Raw genomic sequence first — 17,506 nt, 5'->3', positions numbered from 1 at the left:
GAAAACCATGAACATTTTTTATGCAGCATAGATGATCTTTCACCCAATGACTATCTGTTTGTCGGGTGATCAGCAGTTTGGGGTTTTCTCTCGCCAGTTGCAAAAAAACCCCAAAAAAACAAATTGTATCTTTCTCTAATCTGCGATCTGATCCTCAGTGTATATACAGCCTCTGTGCTGCGGAAAATCCTCAGTGAAATCCAGATGCTGGGTGTCAGTGTCTCATTAGTTGGGGATCAGTGGGTACGTGCACACACTGCGATGTCCTATTGTAATTCATTGGCCCCATCAGAAGTTTGGGGAACAGGAGGGACCTGGTTTGCTGGTGTCGTCATCCGTGTGATCAGCCCTGGTGTATGACGAGGTGTCCGTACAGTGAGTGCTCCCTCCCTCCTCCACCTCCTACTGGGCAGGATCAGCATTATGTAATAATCGGCTGCTGCCGCTGTGAGCCGGAGTACCTGGACGAGCCTTCATTGATTCTTCACCCCCCTCCTTGTCCCACCACTTCCTCCTATAAACTTGCTTTGCTCCCAAGACAAGCGGATCTCGTATACGCCGAGTGGTGCTGGGGATTTGCTCAAGTCGCTCATTAACTTTTCTTAAGGAAGTTTGTGCGTCTTCGGGTTTGCGGAAGGAGCGGCCTCTCCCCTGCCCTGCGACTGGAATGGCAGATATCTGTGCGGAGATTCGGCGAGCCTTCCCTCCGCTGCCACCATCTAACAACACGTGCAGCTGGTGCCACTTACACCCCCGGGACACAACACCCCGGCAACATCTCCTATAGAAATGACTTGATCTGGAACTGTCAAGGTCTCCTCCTGGCCTGACCGAGGCGAGACCTCTCCCCCATTTTTTTTTTTTTGTTTCTCTTCACCCCCCATTTTTTTTGTTTTCCCTTTTCCCTGTGTTTTTTTCCCCTTCCCTCCTATTTTTTGCTTCCCTTTTTCCCCACATTTTTTATATTCCCCTTCTCTAATTTTTTGCTTCCTTTCACCTTTTTTTTGTTTCCCCTCTCCCCCCTACGTTTGCTTCTCTTCTTCCCCCATTTGTTTTGTTTTTTTATCCCCCTTTTTTTGTTTTTCTTCTCCCCAATTTTGTTTCTCCTCTCCCCCACTTTTTTCTCTCCCCCCCACTTTTTTTTTCTCCCCCCCCCCCCACTTTTTTTTCTCTCCCCCCCACTTTATTGTTTCTCTCCCCCCCCACTTTATTGTTTCTCTCCCCCCCACTTTATTGTTTCTCTTCTTTCCCCACTTTGTTTCTCTTCTTCCCCCACTTTATTGTTTCTCTTCTCCCCCCGCTTTGTTTCTCTTCTCCCCCCACTTTGTTTCTCTTCTCCCCCCACTTTGTTTCTCTTCTCCCCCCACTTTGTTTCTCTTCTCCCCCCACTTTGTTTCTCTTCTCCCCCCACTTTGTTTCTCTTCTCCCCCCACTTTGTTTCTCTTCTCCCCCCACTTTGTTTCTCTTCTCCCCCCACTTTATTGTTTCTCTTCTCCCCCCACTTTATTGTTTCTCTTCTCCCCCCACTTTGTTTCTCTTCTCCCCCCACTTTATTGTTTCTCTTCTCCCCCCACTTTGTTTCTCTTCTCCCCCCACTTTGTTTCTCTTCTCCCCCCACTTTATTGTTTCTCTTCTCCCCCCACTTTATTGTTTCTCTTCTCCCCCCACTTTGTTTCTCTTCTTCCCCCACTTTATTGTTTCTCTTCTCCCCCCGCTTTGTTTCTCTTCTCCCCCCGCTTTGTTTCTCTTCTCCCCCCACTTTGTTTCTCTTCTCCCCCCACTTTGTTTCTCTTCTCCCCCCACTTTGTTTCTCTTCTCCCCCCACTTTGTTTCTCTTCTCCCCCCACTTTGTTTCTCTTCTCCCCCCACTTTGTTTCTCTTCTCCCCCCACTTTATTGTTTCTCTTCTCCCCCCACTTTATTGTTTCTCTTCTCCCCCCACTTTGTTTCTCTTCTCCCCCCACTTTATTGTTTCTCTTCTCCCCCCACTTTGTTTCTCTTCTCCCCCCACTTTGTTTCTCTTCTCCCCCCACTTTATTGTTTCTCTTCTCCCCCCGCTTTGTTTCTCTTCTCCCCCCACTTTGTTTCTCTTCTCCCCCCACTTTGTTTCTCTTCTCCCCCCACTTTGTTTCTCTTCTCCCCCCACTTTGTTTCTCTTCTCCCCCCACTTTGTTTCTCTTCTCCCCCCACTTTGTTTCTCTTCTCCCCCCACTTTGTTTCTCTTCTCCCCCCACTTTATTGTTTCTCTTCTCCCCCCACTTTATTGTTTCTCTTCTCCCCCCACTTTGTTTCTCTTCTCCCCCCACTTTGTTTCTCTTCTCCCCCCACTTTATTGTTTCTCTTCTCCCCCCACTTTGTTTCTCTTCTCCCCCCACTTTGTTTCTCTTCTCCCCCCACTTTTTTTTCTCTTCTCCCCCCACTTTATTGTTTCTCTTCTCCCCCCACTTTGTTGTTTCTCTTCTCCCCCCACTTGTTTCTCTTCTCCCCCACTTGTTTCTCTTCTCCCCCCACTTTGTTTTTCTAACCCCCCCCCCCACACACACACACACACACACACACACTTTTTTATTCCCTTCTCCTCTGCCTTTTTGAATTTTTGCTTTGTACAATGTCTTGCTGCCAATAACCTCACCCCTCCACCCCCCAAATTTTTCATTTTTGTTTTGCCTTCTGTGGGATTAATGCAAGACATCATGAAAATTTTTGACAAAATGAAGCCTAGAAACCTTCCCAAGAATACCTGGCACTGGTCAGTAACCTCTCCTGCCGGCCCACCCTGAATTGTGCCCCGGGGTAGCAGTCGTGGAGGGGAGGAGGGGGGGAATGTTGTGCTTTGTCAGCATGAATAAGGGCATAATGTGAGCATAGTATCTGCACAGGCACTGCACAGAGGCAGGGCAGCTTTCCAGGCATGTGTCGCGCTGCCTCGGCTCTGCTTATTCTGCAGTTGTGGGACGTCGGCTGATTTCACCAGAATTTGCACTTCTGGAAGGGATGGGCAGCCATGTCTGTATACTTCTGTGTGTGTTTTATACTATGCTTTATCTTGTAGTTGTCCAGAGATTTTACGCTTTCTGCTTTGCTGTGAATTCTAGGTTTTTTTTTTGCACAGTCCCAGACGGATCATTGTGTATAGAGCAATCGCTGTTAAGCTACTTATTATCACATTAGATGTAATGGAGCGGTCGGTGGTGCGTCCTCTTATTAATATATGGAAGACGTGACGCTAGTGTGAACACTATGTAGCGCCTCCCCATGTATTTTCTATTGTTATATATTACTTTGTGCACTGTATATAAATACTTGTTTATTATAGTCAGGCTGATACATGCTCTTTACTGGCCATGAGTCGTCCTGACATAATCACAATAAGCATTGCACGTTGCAGGTCGCCCGGGCATCCTGCAGCATTTTCTCTACAAGGCGCTTTTACACCTTTATTTGTCAGCAGATTATGTGGACGTCAGTGGGTGTAATATCAGTGTAGATCAATATTCTTTAATCAGTGGATCTGCCGGTATTAAGAGCCGGTTTTGTAACCGCTGGGGAGCCGCACACCTGCGCTGTATGGGGGGGGGGTGTATGGGAAATCTGTATCTCAGCTGTTTCTGTTGTCAGCACAATAGTGCCGTCTGTGTGTGACAATGAGCTGCTCCTGACGTGAAGTGCCCAGTCCTCGTACTCCGCAGCTGCTGATCCCGTGTGTTTGTGTCACCTTCCTACCTATTTAGTCAGATTGGGCCAAGCCCCAAGGACATTACTGATGCCCCAGATCCGGCAGGTGTCGGCCTTCCCTGACACCCAGCTTTCCCTGCTCTGGTACGGTAGCTGATCTTAGACAACCTCTCTGGGATCTGGGATGGTGCACACACTGGCACCAGGGTCTACAAAGAGGAGCAGGATGAACGTAAAGCCCTGATCAATGTGGCAATGCTGTTGAGTTTTTAAAAAGTCTTGAGGGATCCCCCGTAATATTATTATTATTATTATTATTATTATTATTAAAAAAGTGAAATAAAAGGCAGGTCATAAGATAGCACTGGGATGGTGGGGATGGTTGGTCTTGTGGTAGCCTAGGCAGGTGGGGAGAGGGTTGGTTTTCGTGGCATCCCAAGTGTTGGGAATGTTGGTTTCGTGGCAGCCCAGTTGTGGGATGGTTGGTCTTGTGGCAGCCCAGGTGGGGGATGGTTGCTCTCATGGCACCCCAGGTGGGGGATGGTTGCTCTCATGGCAGCCCAGGTGGGGGATGATTGGTCTCATGGCAGCCCAGGTGGGGGATGATTGGTCTCATGGCAGCCCAGGTGGGGGATGGTTGGTCTTGTGGCAGCCCAGGTGAAGGTGCGGCTGGTCTTGTGGCAGTCCAGGTGGGGGGGCAGTTGGCCTCATGGCAGCCCAGGTAGGGGGTGATTGGTCTTGTGGCAGCCGAGGGGGAGCAGGGGCAGTTGGTCTCATGGCAGCCCAGGTGGGGGGCAGTTGGTCTCATGGCAGCCCAGGTGGGGGGCAGTTGGTCTCATGGCAGCCCAGGTGGGGGGCAGTTGGTCTCATGGCAGCCCAGGTGGGGGGCAGTTGGTCTCATGGCAGCCCAGGTGGGGGGCAGTTGGTCTCATGGCAGCCCAGGTGGGGGGCAGTTGGTCTCATGGCAGCCCAGGTGGGGGGCAGTTGGTCTCATGGCAGCCCAGGTGGGGGGCAGTTGGTCTCATGGCAGCCCAGGTGGGGGGCAGTTGCTCTTGTGGCAGCCCAGGTGGGGGATGGTTGGTCTTGTGGCAGCCCAGGTGGGGGGCAATTGGCCTCGTGGCAACCCAGGTGGGGGGCAATTGGCCTCATGGCCGCCCAGGTTGGGGATGATTGGTCTTGTGGCAGCCGAGGGGGAGCGGGGGCAGTTGGTCTTGTGGCAGCCCAGGTGAAGGTTCAACTGGTCTCATGGCAGCCCAGGTGGGGGATGATTGGTCTTGTGGGAGTGGGGGCAGTTGGTCTTGTGGCAGCCCGGGCAGGGGGGGAGGAACGGTTAGTAGAGTTTGCCACCACTTGAATGTAATGAATTTAGAGAACTTTTTTGCATTGTTAGGACTTTCGGACAGTACAAATATGTTGGGGATTTTTTTTCCCAGAGTAAATACCAAACATAAATGACAAATAGTCTGAATCTATTCTATTTAGTGTAAGGAGGAATGTCAGTCCTGGATTTTTAGTTCTATTTTGAGGATATTTCTCTCTTTTTCTAAATGTCACCAGTGACCGGTCCTCTCTGATAACCTCGTCCTCTGTGGGAGGGTCAGTATTTCCCCTGCACCTTGTGAGAGGCTGTACGGCTTTTTCCCTGTCACTGTGACATCAGGGGGCGCTGTAATCCACAATAAAGCCACGAACAACAAAATAATAGAAAGGCACGACACTGCAGAAGAGGACGGCTCTGGTACATGAAGGTGCCGATGCTGTGTGTGTGTGGGGCGCAGTATGTGGCTTTCTTCGCAGGCAGTAGATCCGGAGACGTTCCGTGCTGTGTTGCGGTTGCGATGTAAGAATTGGATTAGACATAGCCTTTGTTGCTGTGATAGGACCACGAATGTTGTCAGATTAACCCCGTCCAACTTTCTGCAATCTGTGGTTCTCCACCTCTTATGAAACTACAACTCCCAGCATACCCTGGCTCCTGACCATAATATCTTGAGTACGGTTGGGGCTCCTCAGGGTGGGATCTACCGGCCCTGGCCGTCTCCCCGCTCCTCTTACCTGGTAGGAGAGCGCAGACTGACCAGGCTTGATATCTGCCGCCTCGTTTTCAGGTCATGTAGGGTGAGTGCTCTATAATAAGGCACTGTGATCACCGCACATTCTGCCCATTACTGTGATTGCGGCATCTTCCTTCTCGCCATCTCTCATGGTCTTTACGTTTTCGTGATTGGTTCTTGGCGTCGTCTGGTGACCACCCACTTTACAGCTCCATTATGAGCCGCCGCACTTTGCCTTTTCCCTCAGCATCACTTACAAGCCGCATCTTGTGTCCGGACTCCTTCACTCCTCACCGGCATGTTTGCCATCTACACGTCTACAAAATGCTCCGACGCCTTCTTACGGATGGTGACATCCCTGTGCGGTCACGACTCCAGGTTCTTTCGGGATGGAGTTATCTATGATAGATCGGCAGCGGCGCACAATGCCTGCCGGAGACTTTTAGCTTCAGTAGACGCGTTTCAGTCCGACTGGAGAAGGTGATAATGAACATTTTATACTATGTTGTCTCACAGATATTAATAGTTTTGTTTAATTCTGACTTTTTAGGCATATTCAGGACCCTGCGAGCCAGCTACTAACGTGGAACAAGCCACCCAAAAGTGTACTGGTGATCAAGAAGGTCCGGGATGCCAGTCTGCTGCAGCCCTTCAAAGAACTCTGTGTGTTCCTCACAGAGGTAAGAAGGATCTGATGATAATGATGGGGGGGATAAAGACCCCAAACCAGACAGATACTAAAAAAAATTTGAAGCTATAAAAATTCCTGTTTGACGCTTAGGGCAGATGATGGCCGTGACGCGACGCTTGGGGCAGATGACGGCCGTGACGCGACGCTTGGGGCAGATGACGGCCGTGACGCGACGCTTGGGGCAGATGACGGCCGTGACGCGACGCTTGGGCCAGATGACGGCCGTGACGCGACGCTTGGGCCAGATGACGGCCGTGACGCGACGCTTGGGCCAGATGACGGCCGTGACGCGACGCTTGGGCCAGATGACGGCCGTGACGCGACGCTTGGGCCAGATGACGGCCGTGACGCGACGCTTGGGCCAGATGACGGCCGTGACCCTCGCAGGGGTCTTCCAGAAGCGTACACGTTTGATAAAAAACTGTTTCTTGGGGATTTTTGCAAAAAATGGACGACCATTTGAGGTGCCCCTATACACATCTTTTGGGGGCGAGAAGAATGGGGCAGTGGAAATTTAAGCAGCCCATCCTGTTTTCAGGGGACAAAACTCGCTGCCAAAGGAGTCAGACAACCAGTTTATCATGCTTCAAAGGAACATTCAGCCAAGTGTATGGGGTAGCGCTGTTTTCGGCTGACTGATCTCTCTATTTATGGCCATATTTCATTGCGAACGTTCCTCTATTTGCTGCAATCGCCAGTTTTTAGGAAGCTCGGGACTAATGCGATGGATCTACTGCTGTCCGCTTCTAACTCTTGCGTCTTCATTTAGCAGAAGAATATGATTGTTTACGTGGAGAAGAAGGTCCTGGAGGACCCGGCCATTGTGAACGACGAGAACTTTGGACCAGTCAAGAAGAAGTTTTGCACTTTTAGAGAAGGTATTCCCCTGCAAAATTACTAAATTCTGCTAAAATCTGATCTTTGGAAAAATCCACTTGTATAACTGTATTGCTGCAACTACCTGACCCACGTCAACAATTGTGTTCATAGTTAGTGAAAGTGGATTGTAAATATTCAGCCGGACTGTACAGCACTTTTCTCGAAATGTAAATGTATTAAGAACTAATTATGGCGTGAACAGATTATGTCTCCTATGGCACACAGGATAGTAAAAGGCTCCTTCTGCAGCCAGACACCGGCGTGAGGGGTGGGGAATGGTTAGGGAAGACGTCCCAGAGGATCCTCTGCTGCCCCCTCCTCTTCCTCAGGACTCTGTGTGTTTGGTGGTAAGATAACTGGTGGCAGCAACAGCCTCCGTAGCAGATAAGTCAAATTTGTGAGACTTGGCGATCTATTGACAAATCGTCGGGGCTTCAACCAACCACCAATGAAAGATGGAACCGATTAGCAGGCAATGCACCCCTTTGCTTTCTGCAGGATTATTTCGAGATTCTGGAAGAGTCTTGTAGAGAACAAATCTCCTGCTGATCTGTTTCATCTGGGGTGGGACTTTTCAATCATTTGTCCTTCTGCAGGCGGGGCATAGGGGGGAGGCTCCTGCTGAAGCCAGTTGTCTTACAGCCACACACACAGCCAAGAATATAAAGCTTTTTTTTATATATATAATATATATACTGTGTTCAAAAATTTGGGAAGAAAATAAGGGGTGCGTCTTATAATCTGAACGTAGCTGACTGAAAGGTGGTGGAGAGGAGTAGTGAGACAGGGGCATCCTAAAGATGTCGGTGGTGCTGGCTTGAAATAATGGCGCCCGGAGTCGACACGTGCGCAAATGGAGCTCTCAGCTCAAGATCTCATCTGCGCACGCGCCGCCTCCGGCCCATTGATCTCCCAGCAGGCACGCATACCGACTTTGGGTGCCATTTCTTTGAAGCGCACAGCGCCCGCAGTGAGCATCTTGGACACCTGCCGCATCGCCTGGAGCATCTCCCTGCTCCACCACCGCATTAAAAGACTGACCCCATTTTTTTTTTTTTTTTTAACTTATTCCCCCCCCCTAAATTTGGGGTGAGTCTTATAATCAGGCGCATCTTATAAACCGAAAAATACGGTATATATTTCAGAGTGGTGTACGGACTTCTTGTGATTTTTATTTTTTTATTTATATTTTTCTGTGTTTTCATCCTTATTTTATTGTCCTGTATTAGAGAAACATGGCTGCTCTGTATGAGGAACAGTACCCCTGACCATGCGTTTTGTCTGGTATCATGTCACCCTTCTTTGAAGTCCAGTCTGAATGTAATACCGCACACAGCCCATAGGTCAGGGTGGCGCTGTTTCTACAAGTAAGCAGCCCTGGTTTTATCACCTTGGACACTCCTTTCAGTATAATCAGGAGGGTCACCTCATCCCCAAAGAAACTGCCGGAGTCTTATTACTTAGGGCACTCTCACACACTGGTTTGACGGATGCGGCGCACGCCAGTACACTATGATACAGTACAGTGGCAGCGCCACAACTTCCGGGTCACATGACAGCATGTGACCGACGCTTGTTTCGCTGCCAGTGTATTGTATACACTGTACTGGCGTGTGCCGCCTCCTCACACCGGTGTGTGAGAGCGCCCTAAGAAAGCATCGGTGCGCTGTACATCTCAGCCGTGATTCTCCGTGTTTTGGAAATTCCTGCTCTGTTCCTTTAAATTGTTTTGCAAAAAGAGCCGTGAAATTGACGAGGAGAGCGGAGACGTCTTGTCAGACTGGTTGGGTGATTTGGATAGCTGGTGCTGCCCTGTCCTCTGCAGCCTCCGCTCTCCGGGGTCAGGACGCTCCTCTCTTCGTCTCGTCTTGTGTTCCTCCCTCCACACCCAGCTCTTCCGTTCTGCATGCTCAGATCCAGTAAAGCACGGCCGGAGCGTCCCTGAATCCTAACCGCAATCTTTAATCTCTCCCCAGATTTTGATGACATCTCTAACCAGATCGACTTCATTATCTGCCTTGGAGGAGATGGGACCTTGCTGTACGCATCCTCACTTTTCCAGGTCGGTCACTGGTTGGTTTTTACAATTTACTTTTGAACATGTCATTGACTTTAGTGGTTCTTGTAATGGAAATCAGTCCGGGCAGTTTGATTTTTACCCTTTTTATGTTAAAAAAATATTCTAAAGTGTTAAAAAGAGACTTCACCATAACCTCCCCGACGTAGACCTCGATCTTGTTACAGATTTCCAGTCTTCCTACACCTTACTTTCCTAGTCTAGATGCTGCTAAGAAATCTCCTGCATGTTCTTCAAACCCAAGAGTAGGAAATGGCATAATTAATAAATATATAACAATTACTTACCCATTATGTAACTGTCCTGCAGCAACGTGACATCAGTCATTCACGTGACCACTGCAACCAATCCCTGACGTAATCTGGATGTGTCACCAGAAAATGGCCTATTGTTTAATTCAGAAATTATATATATATATTCTTTCAAATCACATTCACACTTGTAACTAAACTTAACCCCTTAACGACCCACGTCGTGGATCGTGTGCCGGTACGCCCCGCCCCCTGCTGCCGGCAGGCGGCCGCGGTCTGCGCACATATCAGCTGTTATCAACAGCTGACATGTGTGCCTGCTAGCCGCGGGTGGAATCGCTTCCACCCGCGGCCATTAATCCCTTACATTTCGCTGCCAAAATCTGGCAGCGATATGTATATGGGCGCCGCCATGACAGTCACTTACCCCGCCCCCACCGGAAGTCACGTGACATGATCACGTGACTTTCAGTGGTTGCCATGGTAGCACAGGGTCACGTGATGACGCCTGTAGCTAACATGACTCACTTCCTCTCAATGCCGGAATACAGCCGGCATTGACAGTGAAGCAGCAAATCTGCAGTTCTCAGCTCTGTAGCTGAGATCTGCAGATAGTGCAGAGCAATCGGATTACTGATCGCTATAGCCCCCTAGGGGGACTAGTAAAATAATAAAAAAAAAGTTTTAAAAAATAAAAAAAAAAAAACCCTAAAAGTTCAAATCACCCCCCTTTCACCCCATTGAAAATTAAAGGGTTAAAAAAATACAAAATACACACATATTTGGTATCGCCGCATTCAGAAATGCCCGATCTAAAATTCCAAACGCCAAAATTACGGTTTTTGGTCGCCGCAAATTTTGTGCAAAATGCAATAACAGGCGATCAAAACGTAGCATCTGCGCAAAAATGGTACCGTTAAAAACGTCAGGTCGAGACGCAAAAAATAAGCAATCACTGAACCTCAGATCCTGAAAAATGAGAACGCTACGGGTTTTGGAAAATGGCGCAAAACCTGTGCCACGTTTTTTGGACAAGCTTGTGATTTTTTTTTCTTTGTCGCTCCTAATTGGGAGACCCAGACAATTGGGTGTATAGCTACTGCCTCCGGAGGCCACACAAAGTACTACACTTAAAAGTGTAAGGCCCCTCCCCTTCTGGCTATACACCCCCCCGTGGGATCACGGGCTCCTCAGTTTTATGCTTTGTGCGAAGGAGGCCAGACATCCACGCATAGCTCCACTGTTTAGTCAGCAGCAGCTGCTGACTATGTCGGATGGAAGAAAAGAGGGCCCATACGAGGGCCCCCAGCATGCTCCCTTCTCACCCCACTTTCTGTCGGCGGTGTTTGTTAAGGTTGAGGTACCCATTGCGGGTACGGAGGCTGGAGCCCACATGCTGATTCCTTCCCCATCCCCATTAGGGCTCTGGGTGAAGTGGGACTTTACCGGTCTCCGGGCACTGAGGCCGTGCTCCATCCACAGCCCCTGGAGGATCTGCTGGATACGGAGCGGAGTTTCCTCAGGGACAGGACCCTGCTCCATCAAGGTACTCCGTGTCCCCGTGCTTATCGCACGCACACTGCAGCATTGCTGGGTGTGTTAGTGCGCCGGGGTAAACAGCGCTGCTGCGCTTGTGCCGTTACTCACTACAGCTCTGCTGAGTGAGGTGACTTAGTACGATCGGCCGATCCGGCCGCGGGGGTCAGTTTTTACTGCGTCGCGGCTGGGATTTGTGGTGCGCCGGGGACTTCCGCGCTGGCCGTGCATATATGACGGCCGCGCTAGATTACTACAGTCCCCGGCTTTTGCGGCCTAGTTCGTATCGTTCCCGCCCCCAGACCTGCCAGTCAGGAGGAGGGCGGGACGCTGTACAGACCAGCAGCGCTAAGAGCTGGAGTCTGTTTTACATACTCCAGCCCTCACACTAGGCACAGTGGGACGCAGTTTCCCGCACTTTTGTTTGTGACGCCCACGGTCCGCCCCTCTTCACAGGACGCCGGCAGCCATTCCTGCCTGCACGCTGAGCTGCAGAGGGGAGACGGGGAGACTCAGACAAGGGATTCTACGACCTCACACCCGCTTTTCAGCGGGCGGTAAGCAGCCCTCAAGGGCTCTCCCCCACTTGTGCCATAGTGTATTTTGTATTTTGTGCTGGCAATACTTTGCACTGTACAGTCGCTGGTGATTTTCTGCTATATACACTCCTTAGATTTCTCAAGGAGACAACAGCATGTCGTCCGCAAAAAGCAAAAGTGCCAAGGCACGGACTTTATATGCTGCTTGTACCGCATGTGGGGCTACTCTACCGGCAGGTTCCACTGACCCACATTGTGTGCAGTGCTCGGCCCCTGTGGCACAGCCGGGGCCGCTGCTAGAGGTGACCCAGGGAGAACCACCTGTGAATGCTGTCCAGGTGACAGGGACGGAGTTTGCAGCTTTTGCTGACAGATTGTCTATGACTATGTCTAAAATTCTTGAAACATTGCAGTCTAGACCAGTAACTCAGACCATGGGCACTGTTGATCCATTGCCCCCTGGTCCCCCTCAGCTGGACCACTTCCTAGCTCCGGGGGTGTCACATGCACCCCAGGGTGACGGCTCTGACTCGGACGACAGTCCCAGACAACCTAAGCGGGCTCGCTATGAGCGACCCTCAACTTCGTCTCACTGGTCAGGGTCCCAGCGGGACGACTCTCTGTGTGATGAGGCGGATGTAACTGATCAGGAGTCTGATGCTGGGGCCGCTCTCAATCTAGATACCCCGGATGGTGACGCCATAGTGAATGATCTTATAGCGTCCATCAATAAGATGTTAGATATTTCTCCACCAGCTCCTCTTGCGGAGGAGGCAGCTTCACAGCAGGAGAAATTCCATTTCAGGTATCCCAAGCGTAAATTAAGCACTTTTCTGGACCACTCTGACTTTAGAGACGCAATCCAGAAACACCACGCTTATCCAGATAAGCGTTTTTCCAAACGGCTTAAAGATACACGCTATCCTTTTCCCCCTGACGTGGTCAAGGGCTGGACACAGTGTCCCAAGGTGGACCCTCCAATCTCCAGGCTTGCAGCCAGATCTCTAGTTGCAGTGGAAGATGGGGCGGCACTTAAAGATGCCACTGACAGACAGATGGAGCTCTGGTTAAAATCCATCTATGAAGCGATTGGAGCGTCGTTGGCGCCAGCATTCGCAGCCGTATGGGCACTCCAAGCTATTTCAGCTGGGCTTACACAGGTCGACACGGTCACACGTACATCTGCTCCGCAGGTGGCACCCTTGACCTCTCAAATGTCTGCATTCGCGTCTTACGCGATTAATGCTGTCCTAGACTCTACGAGCCGTACGGCAGTGGCGTCAGCCAACTCTGTGGTTTTACGCAGAGCCCTGTGGTTGAGAGAATGGAAGGCAGATTCTTCTTCCAAGAAGTGCTTAACCAGTTTGCCTTTTTCTCGTGACCGATTGTTTGGTGAGCGTTTGGATGAAATCATTAAACACTCCAAGGGTAAGGATTCATCCTTACCTCAGCCCAGACAAAACAAACCCCAACAGAGGAGGGGACAGTCTGGTTTTCGGTCCTTTCGAGGCTCAGGCAGGTCCCAATTCTACTCATCCAAAAGGACTCAAAAGGATCAGAGGGGCTCAGATTCTTGGCGGACTCAATCACGCCCAAAAAAGCCAGCCGGAAGAACCGTTACCAAGACGGCTTCCTCATGACTCTCAGCCTCCTCTCTCCGCATCCTTGGTCGGTGGCAGGCTCTCCCGCTTTGGCGACATTTGGCTGTCACAGGTCAAAAACCGTTGGGTGAGAGACATTCTGTCTCACGGGTACAGGATAGAGTTCAGCTCTCGTCCTCCAACTCGCTTCTTCAGAACTTCCCCACCGCCCGACCGAGCCGATGCTCTGCTACAAGCGGTGTCCGCTCTAAAGGCGGAAGGAGTGGTGACTTCTGTTCCTCTTCAGGAACAAGGTCACAGTTTTTACTCCAATTTGTTTGTGGTGCCAAAGAAAGACGGGTCGTTCCGTCCCGTCCTGGATCTAAAGCTGCTCAACAAACACGTAAAAACCAGGAGGTTCCGGATGGAATCTCTCCGCTCCGTCATCGCCTCAATGTCTCAAGGAGATTTCCTAGCATCAATAGACATCAAGGATGCTTATCTCCACGTGCCAATTGCGCCAGAGCATCAGCGTTTTCTACGCTTCGTTATAGGAAGCGAACACCTGCAGTTCGTAGCTCTACCTTTCGGGCTGGCGACAGCCCCTCGGGTCTTCACCAAGGTCATGGCAGCAGTAGTAGCAGTCCTGCACTCGCAAGGTCACTCCGTGATCCCGTATTTGGACGATCTACTTATCAAGGCACCCTCTCAAGAGGCATGCCAACACAGTCTGGACGTGGCACTGAAGACTCTCCAGAGTTTCGGGTGGATTATCAACTTTTCAAAGTCAAATCTAACCCCGACCCAATCACTAACATATCTTGGCATGGAGTTTCATACTCTCTCAGCGATAGTGAAACTTCCACTGGACAAACAGTGCTCGCTACAGATAGGGGTGCAATCTCTCCTTCAGGGCCAGTCGCACCCCTTGAGGCGCCTCATGCACTTCCTAGGGAAGATGGTAGCAGCAATGGAAGCAGTTCCTTTTGCGCAGTTTCATCTGCGTCCACTACAATGGGACATTCTCCGCCAATGGGACGGGAAGTCGACGTCCCTCGACAGGGAGGTCTCCCTCTCTCAGGCAGCCAAGGAATCTCTCCGGTGGTGGCTTCTTCCCACCTCATTGTCAAAAGGAAAGTCGTTCCTACCCCCATCCTGGGCGGTGGTCACGACAGATGCGAGTCTATCAGGGTGGGGAGCAGTGTTTCTCCACCACAGGGCTCAAGGTACGTGGACTCAGCAAGAGTCCACCCTTCAGATCAATGTTCTGGAGATCAGAGCAGTCTATCTTGCCCTACAAGCCTTCCAACAGTGGCTGGAAGGCAAGCAGATCCGAATTCAGTCGGACAACTCCACAGCGGTGGCATACATCAACCACCAAGGGGGAACACGCAGTCGGCAAGCCTTCCAGGAAGTCCGGCGGATTCTGACGTGGGTGGAAGACACGGCATCCACCATATCCGCAGTTCACATCCCAGGCGTAGAAAACTGGGAAGCAGACTTTCTCAGTCGCCAGGGCATGGACGCAGGGGAATGGTCTCTTCACCCGGACGTGTTTCAGGAGATCTGTCGCCGCTGGGGGATGCCGGACGTCGACCTGATGGCGTCACGGCACAACAACAAGGTCCCGGTTTTCATGGCACAGTCTCACGATCACCGAGCTCTGGCGGCAGACGCCTTAGTTCAAGATTGGTCGCAGTTCCGACTACCGTATGTGTTCCCACCTCTGGCATTGTTGCCCAGAGTGCTCCGCAAAATCAGGTCCGACTGCCGCCGCGCCATTCTCGTCGCTCCAGACTGGCCAAGGAGGTCGTGGTACCCGGATCTGTGGCACCTCACGGTAGGCCATCCGTGGGCACTACCAGACCATCCAGACTTGCTGTCTCAAGGGCCGTTTTTCCATCTGAATTCTGCGGCCCTGAACCTGACTGTGTGGCCATTGAGTCCTGGATCCTACCGTCTTCAGGTTTATCTCATGAAGTGGTTGCCACCATGAGACAGGCTAGGAAGCCATCCTCCGCCAAGATCTACCACAGGACGTGGAGGATATTCCTATCTTGGTGCTCTGCTCAGGGAGTTTCTCCCTGGCCTTTTGCATTGCCTACTTTTCTTTCCTTCCTGCAGTCTGGGTTGGAAAAAGGTTTGTCGCTTGGCTCCCTTAAGGGTCAAGTCTCCGCGCTATCCGTATTTTTTCAGAAACGCCTGGCGCGACTTCCTCAGGTACGCACGTTCCTGCAAGGGGTTTGTCATATCGTTCCCCCTTACAAGCGGCCGTTGGAGCCCTGGGACCTGAACAAGGTTCTAATTGCTCTCCAAAAGCCGCCTTTCGAGCCTATGAAGGAGGTTTCCCTTTCTCGTCTTTCACAGAAAGTGGCCTTTCTAGTGGCGGTCACGGCTCTTCGGAGAGTGTCCGAGCTGGCGGCGTTATCATGGAGATCTCCATTCCTGGTGTTTCACCAGGACAAGGTAGTTCTGCGTCCAATTCCAGAATTTCTTCCCAAGGTGGTATCTTCCTTTCATCTCAATCAAGATATCACTTTACCGTCTTTGTGTCCGCATCCAGTTCACCAATTTGAAAAAGGTTTGCATTTATTGGATCTGGTGAGAGCACTCAGGATCTACATTTCCCGCACGGCGCCTCTGCGCCGCTCGGATGCACTCTTTGTCCTTGTCGCTGGTCAGCGTAAAGGGTCGCAAGCTTCCAAATCCACCCTTGCGCGTTGGATCAAGGAACCAATTCTTCACACCTACCGTTCTGCTGGGCTTCCGATTCCATCAGGGCTGAAGGCCCATTCTACCAGAGCCGTGGGTGCGTCCTGGGCATTACGGCACCAGGCTACGGCTCAGCAGGTGTGCCAGGCGGCTACCTGGTCGAGTCTGCACACTTTTACCAAGCATTATCAGGTGCATACCTACGCTTCGGCGGATGCCGACCTAGGTAGACAAGTCCTTCAGGCGGCGGTGGCTCACCTGTAGGAAAGGGCTGTTTGACGGCCCTATCACGAGGTATTCTTTTACCCACCCAGGGACTGCTTTTGGACGTCCCAATTGTCTGGGTCTCCCAATTAGGAGCGACAAAGAAGAAGGGAATTTTGTTTACTTACCGTAAATTCCTTTTCTTCTAGCTCCAATTGGGAGACCCAGCACCCGCCCTGTTTTCTTAGGAAGTTTGTTTTTTTCGGGTGCACATGTTGTTCATGTTGAACAGTTCAGTTCTCCGAGGTTGTTTCTCGGGTTGAATTTGTATTTAAAACAGTTACTGGCTTTCCTCCTTCTTGCTTTTGCACTAAAACTGAGGAGCCCGTGATCCCACGGGGGGGTGTATAGCCAGAAGGGGAGGGGCCTTACACTTTTAAGTGTAGTACTTTGTGTGGCCTCCGGAGGCAGTAGCTATACACCCAATTGTCTGGGTCTCCCAATTGGAGCTAGAAGAAAAGGAATTTACGGTAAGTAAACAAAATTCCCTTCTTTTAACCCCTTAGATACAAGTAAACCTATTCATGTTTGGTGTCTACAAACTCGCACTGACCTGAGGCATCACATAGATACCTCAGTTTTACCATATAGTGAACACAGTGAATAAAATATCCCAAAAACTATTGTACGATCACACTTTTTTCGCAATTTTTCCGCACTTGGAATTTTTTTGCCGTTTTCCAGTATACTATATGGTAAAACTTATGGTTTCATTTAAAAATACAACTCTTCCCGCAAAAAACAAGCCCTCATATGGCAAGATTGACGGAAAAATAAAAGTTACGCCTCTCGGAAGAAGGGGAGCAAAAAACAAAATCGCAAAAATGGAAAGTGCCCGGGGGCTGAAGGGGTTAATACTAGACTCATACTTCCACTTCTGTGTAAAAAAAAAACCCCAAACTTTACAGCTATCCCATTCTTATCACAGACTTTATTACAATTACTGATTATACCACTATATACAGTAATGACTCAGGATCCACCATTCACAATAAGTGATATCACAGCTCACCTCCTCCTCCTCCTGTACAGTAACTGATAACGCCCCCTATATAGAATAGATAACACATGATCCACCATTCACAATAGTTGATGTCACAGCTTCCTTCCTCCCCTTCCTGTACAATGATTGATAATCACTCTATTTATAGTATATAACACAAGATCCACCATTCACAATAGGTGGTCACAGCTCACCTCCTCCTCCTGTACAATGACTGATAACACCTTTATTTACAGTAGATAACAC

General features: G+C 50.2%; 1 protein-coding gene across 4 annotated transcripts in view; it reads left to right on the top strand.

Moving 5' to 3' along the window:
- NADK (NAD kinase) overlaps positions 1 to 17,506 on the top strand; it is a 96,483-nt gene that overhangs the window by 63,232 nt on the left and 15,745 nt on the right. For 3 of the 4 annotated variants that reach the window (XM_075328852.1, XM_075328853.1, XM_075328854.1), the window contains exons 4-6: positions 6,279 to 6,408; positions 7,189 to 7,297; positions 9,275 to 9,360. In XM_075328852.1, the coding sequence (XP_075184967.1) occupies positions 6,279 to 6,408; positions 7,189 to 7,297; positions 9,275 to 9,360 (325 nt within the window). The remainder of the gene's footprint in view (positions 1 to 6,278; positions 6,409 to 7,188; positions 7,298 to 9,274; positions 9,361 to 17,506) is intronic. The other variant, XM_075328855.1, reaches the window with a different exon arrangement.

Source organism: Anomaloglossus baeobatrachus, chromosome 11 (genome assembly GCF_048569485.1).
Source record: "Anomaloglossus baeobatrachus isolate aAnoBae1 chromosome 11, aAnoBae1.hap1, whole genome shotgun sequence".
NCBI classification, from domain to species: domain Eukaryota; kingdom Metazoa; phylum Chordata; class Amphibia; order Anura; family Aromobatidae; genus Anomaloglossus; species Anomaloglossus baeobatrachus.
This window is presented reverse-complemented; position numbering and strand designations above follow the sequence as displayed.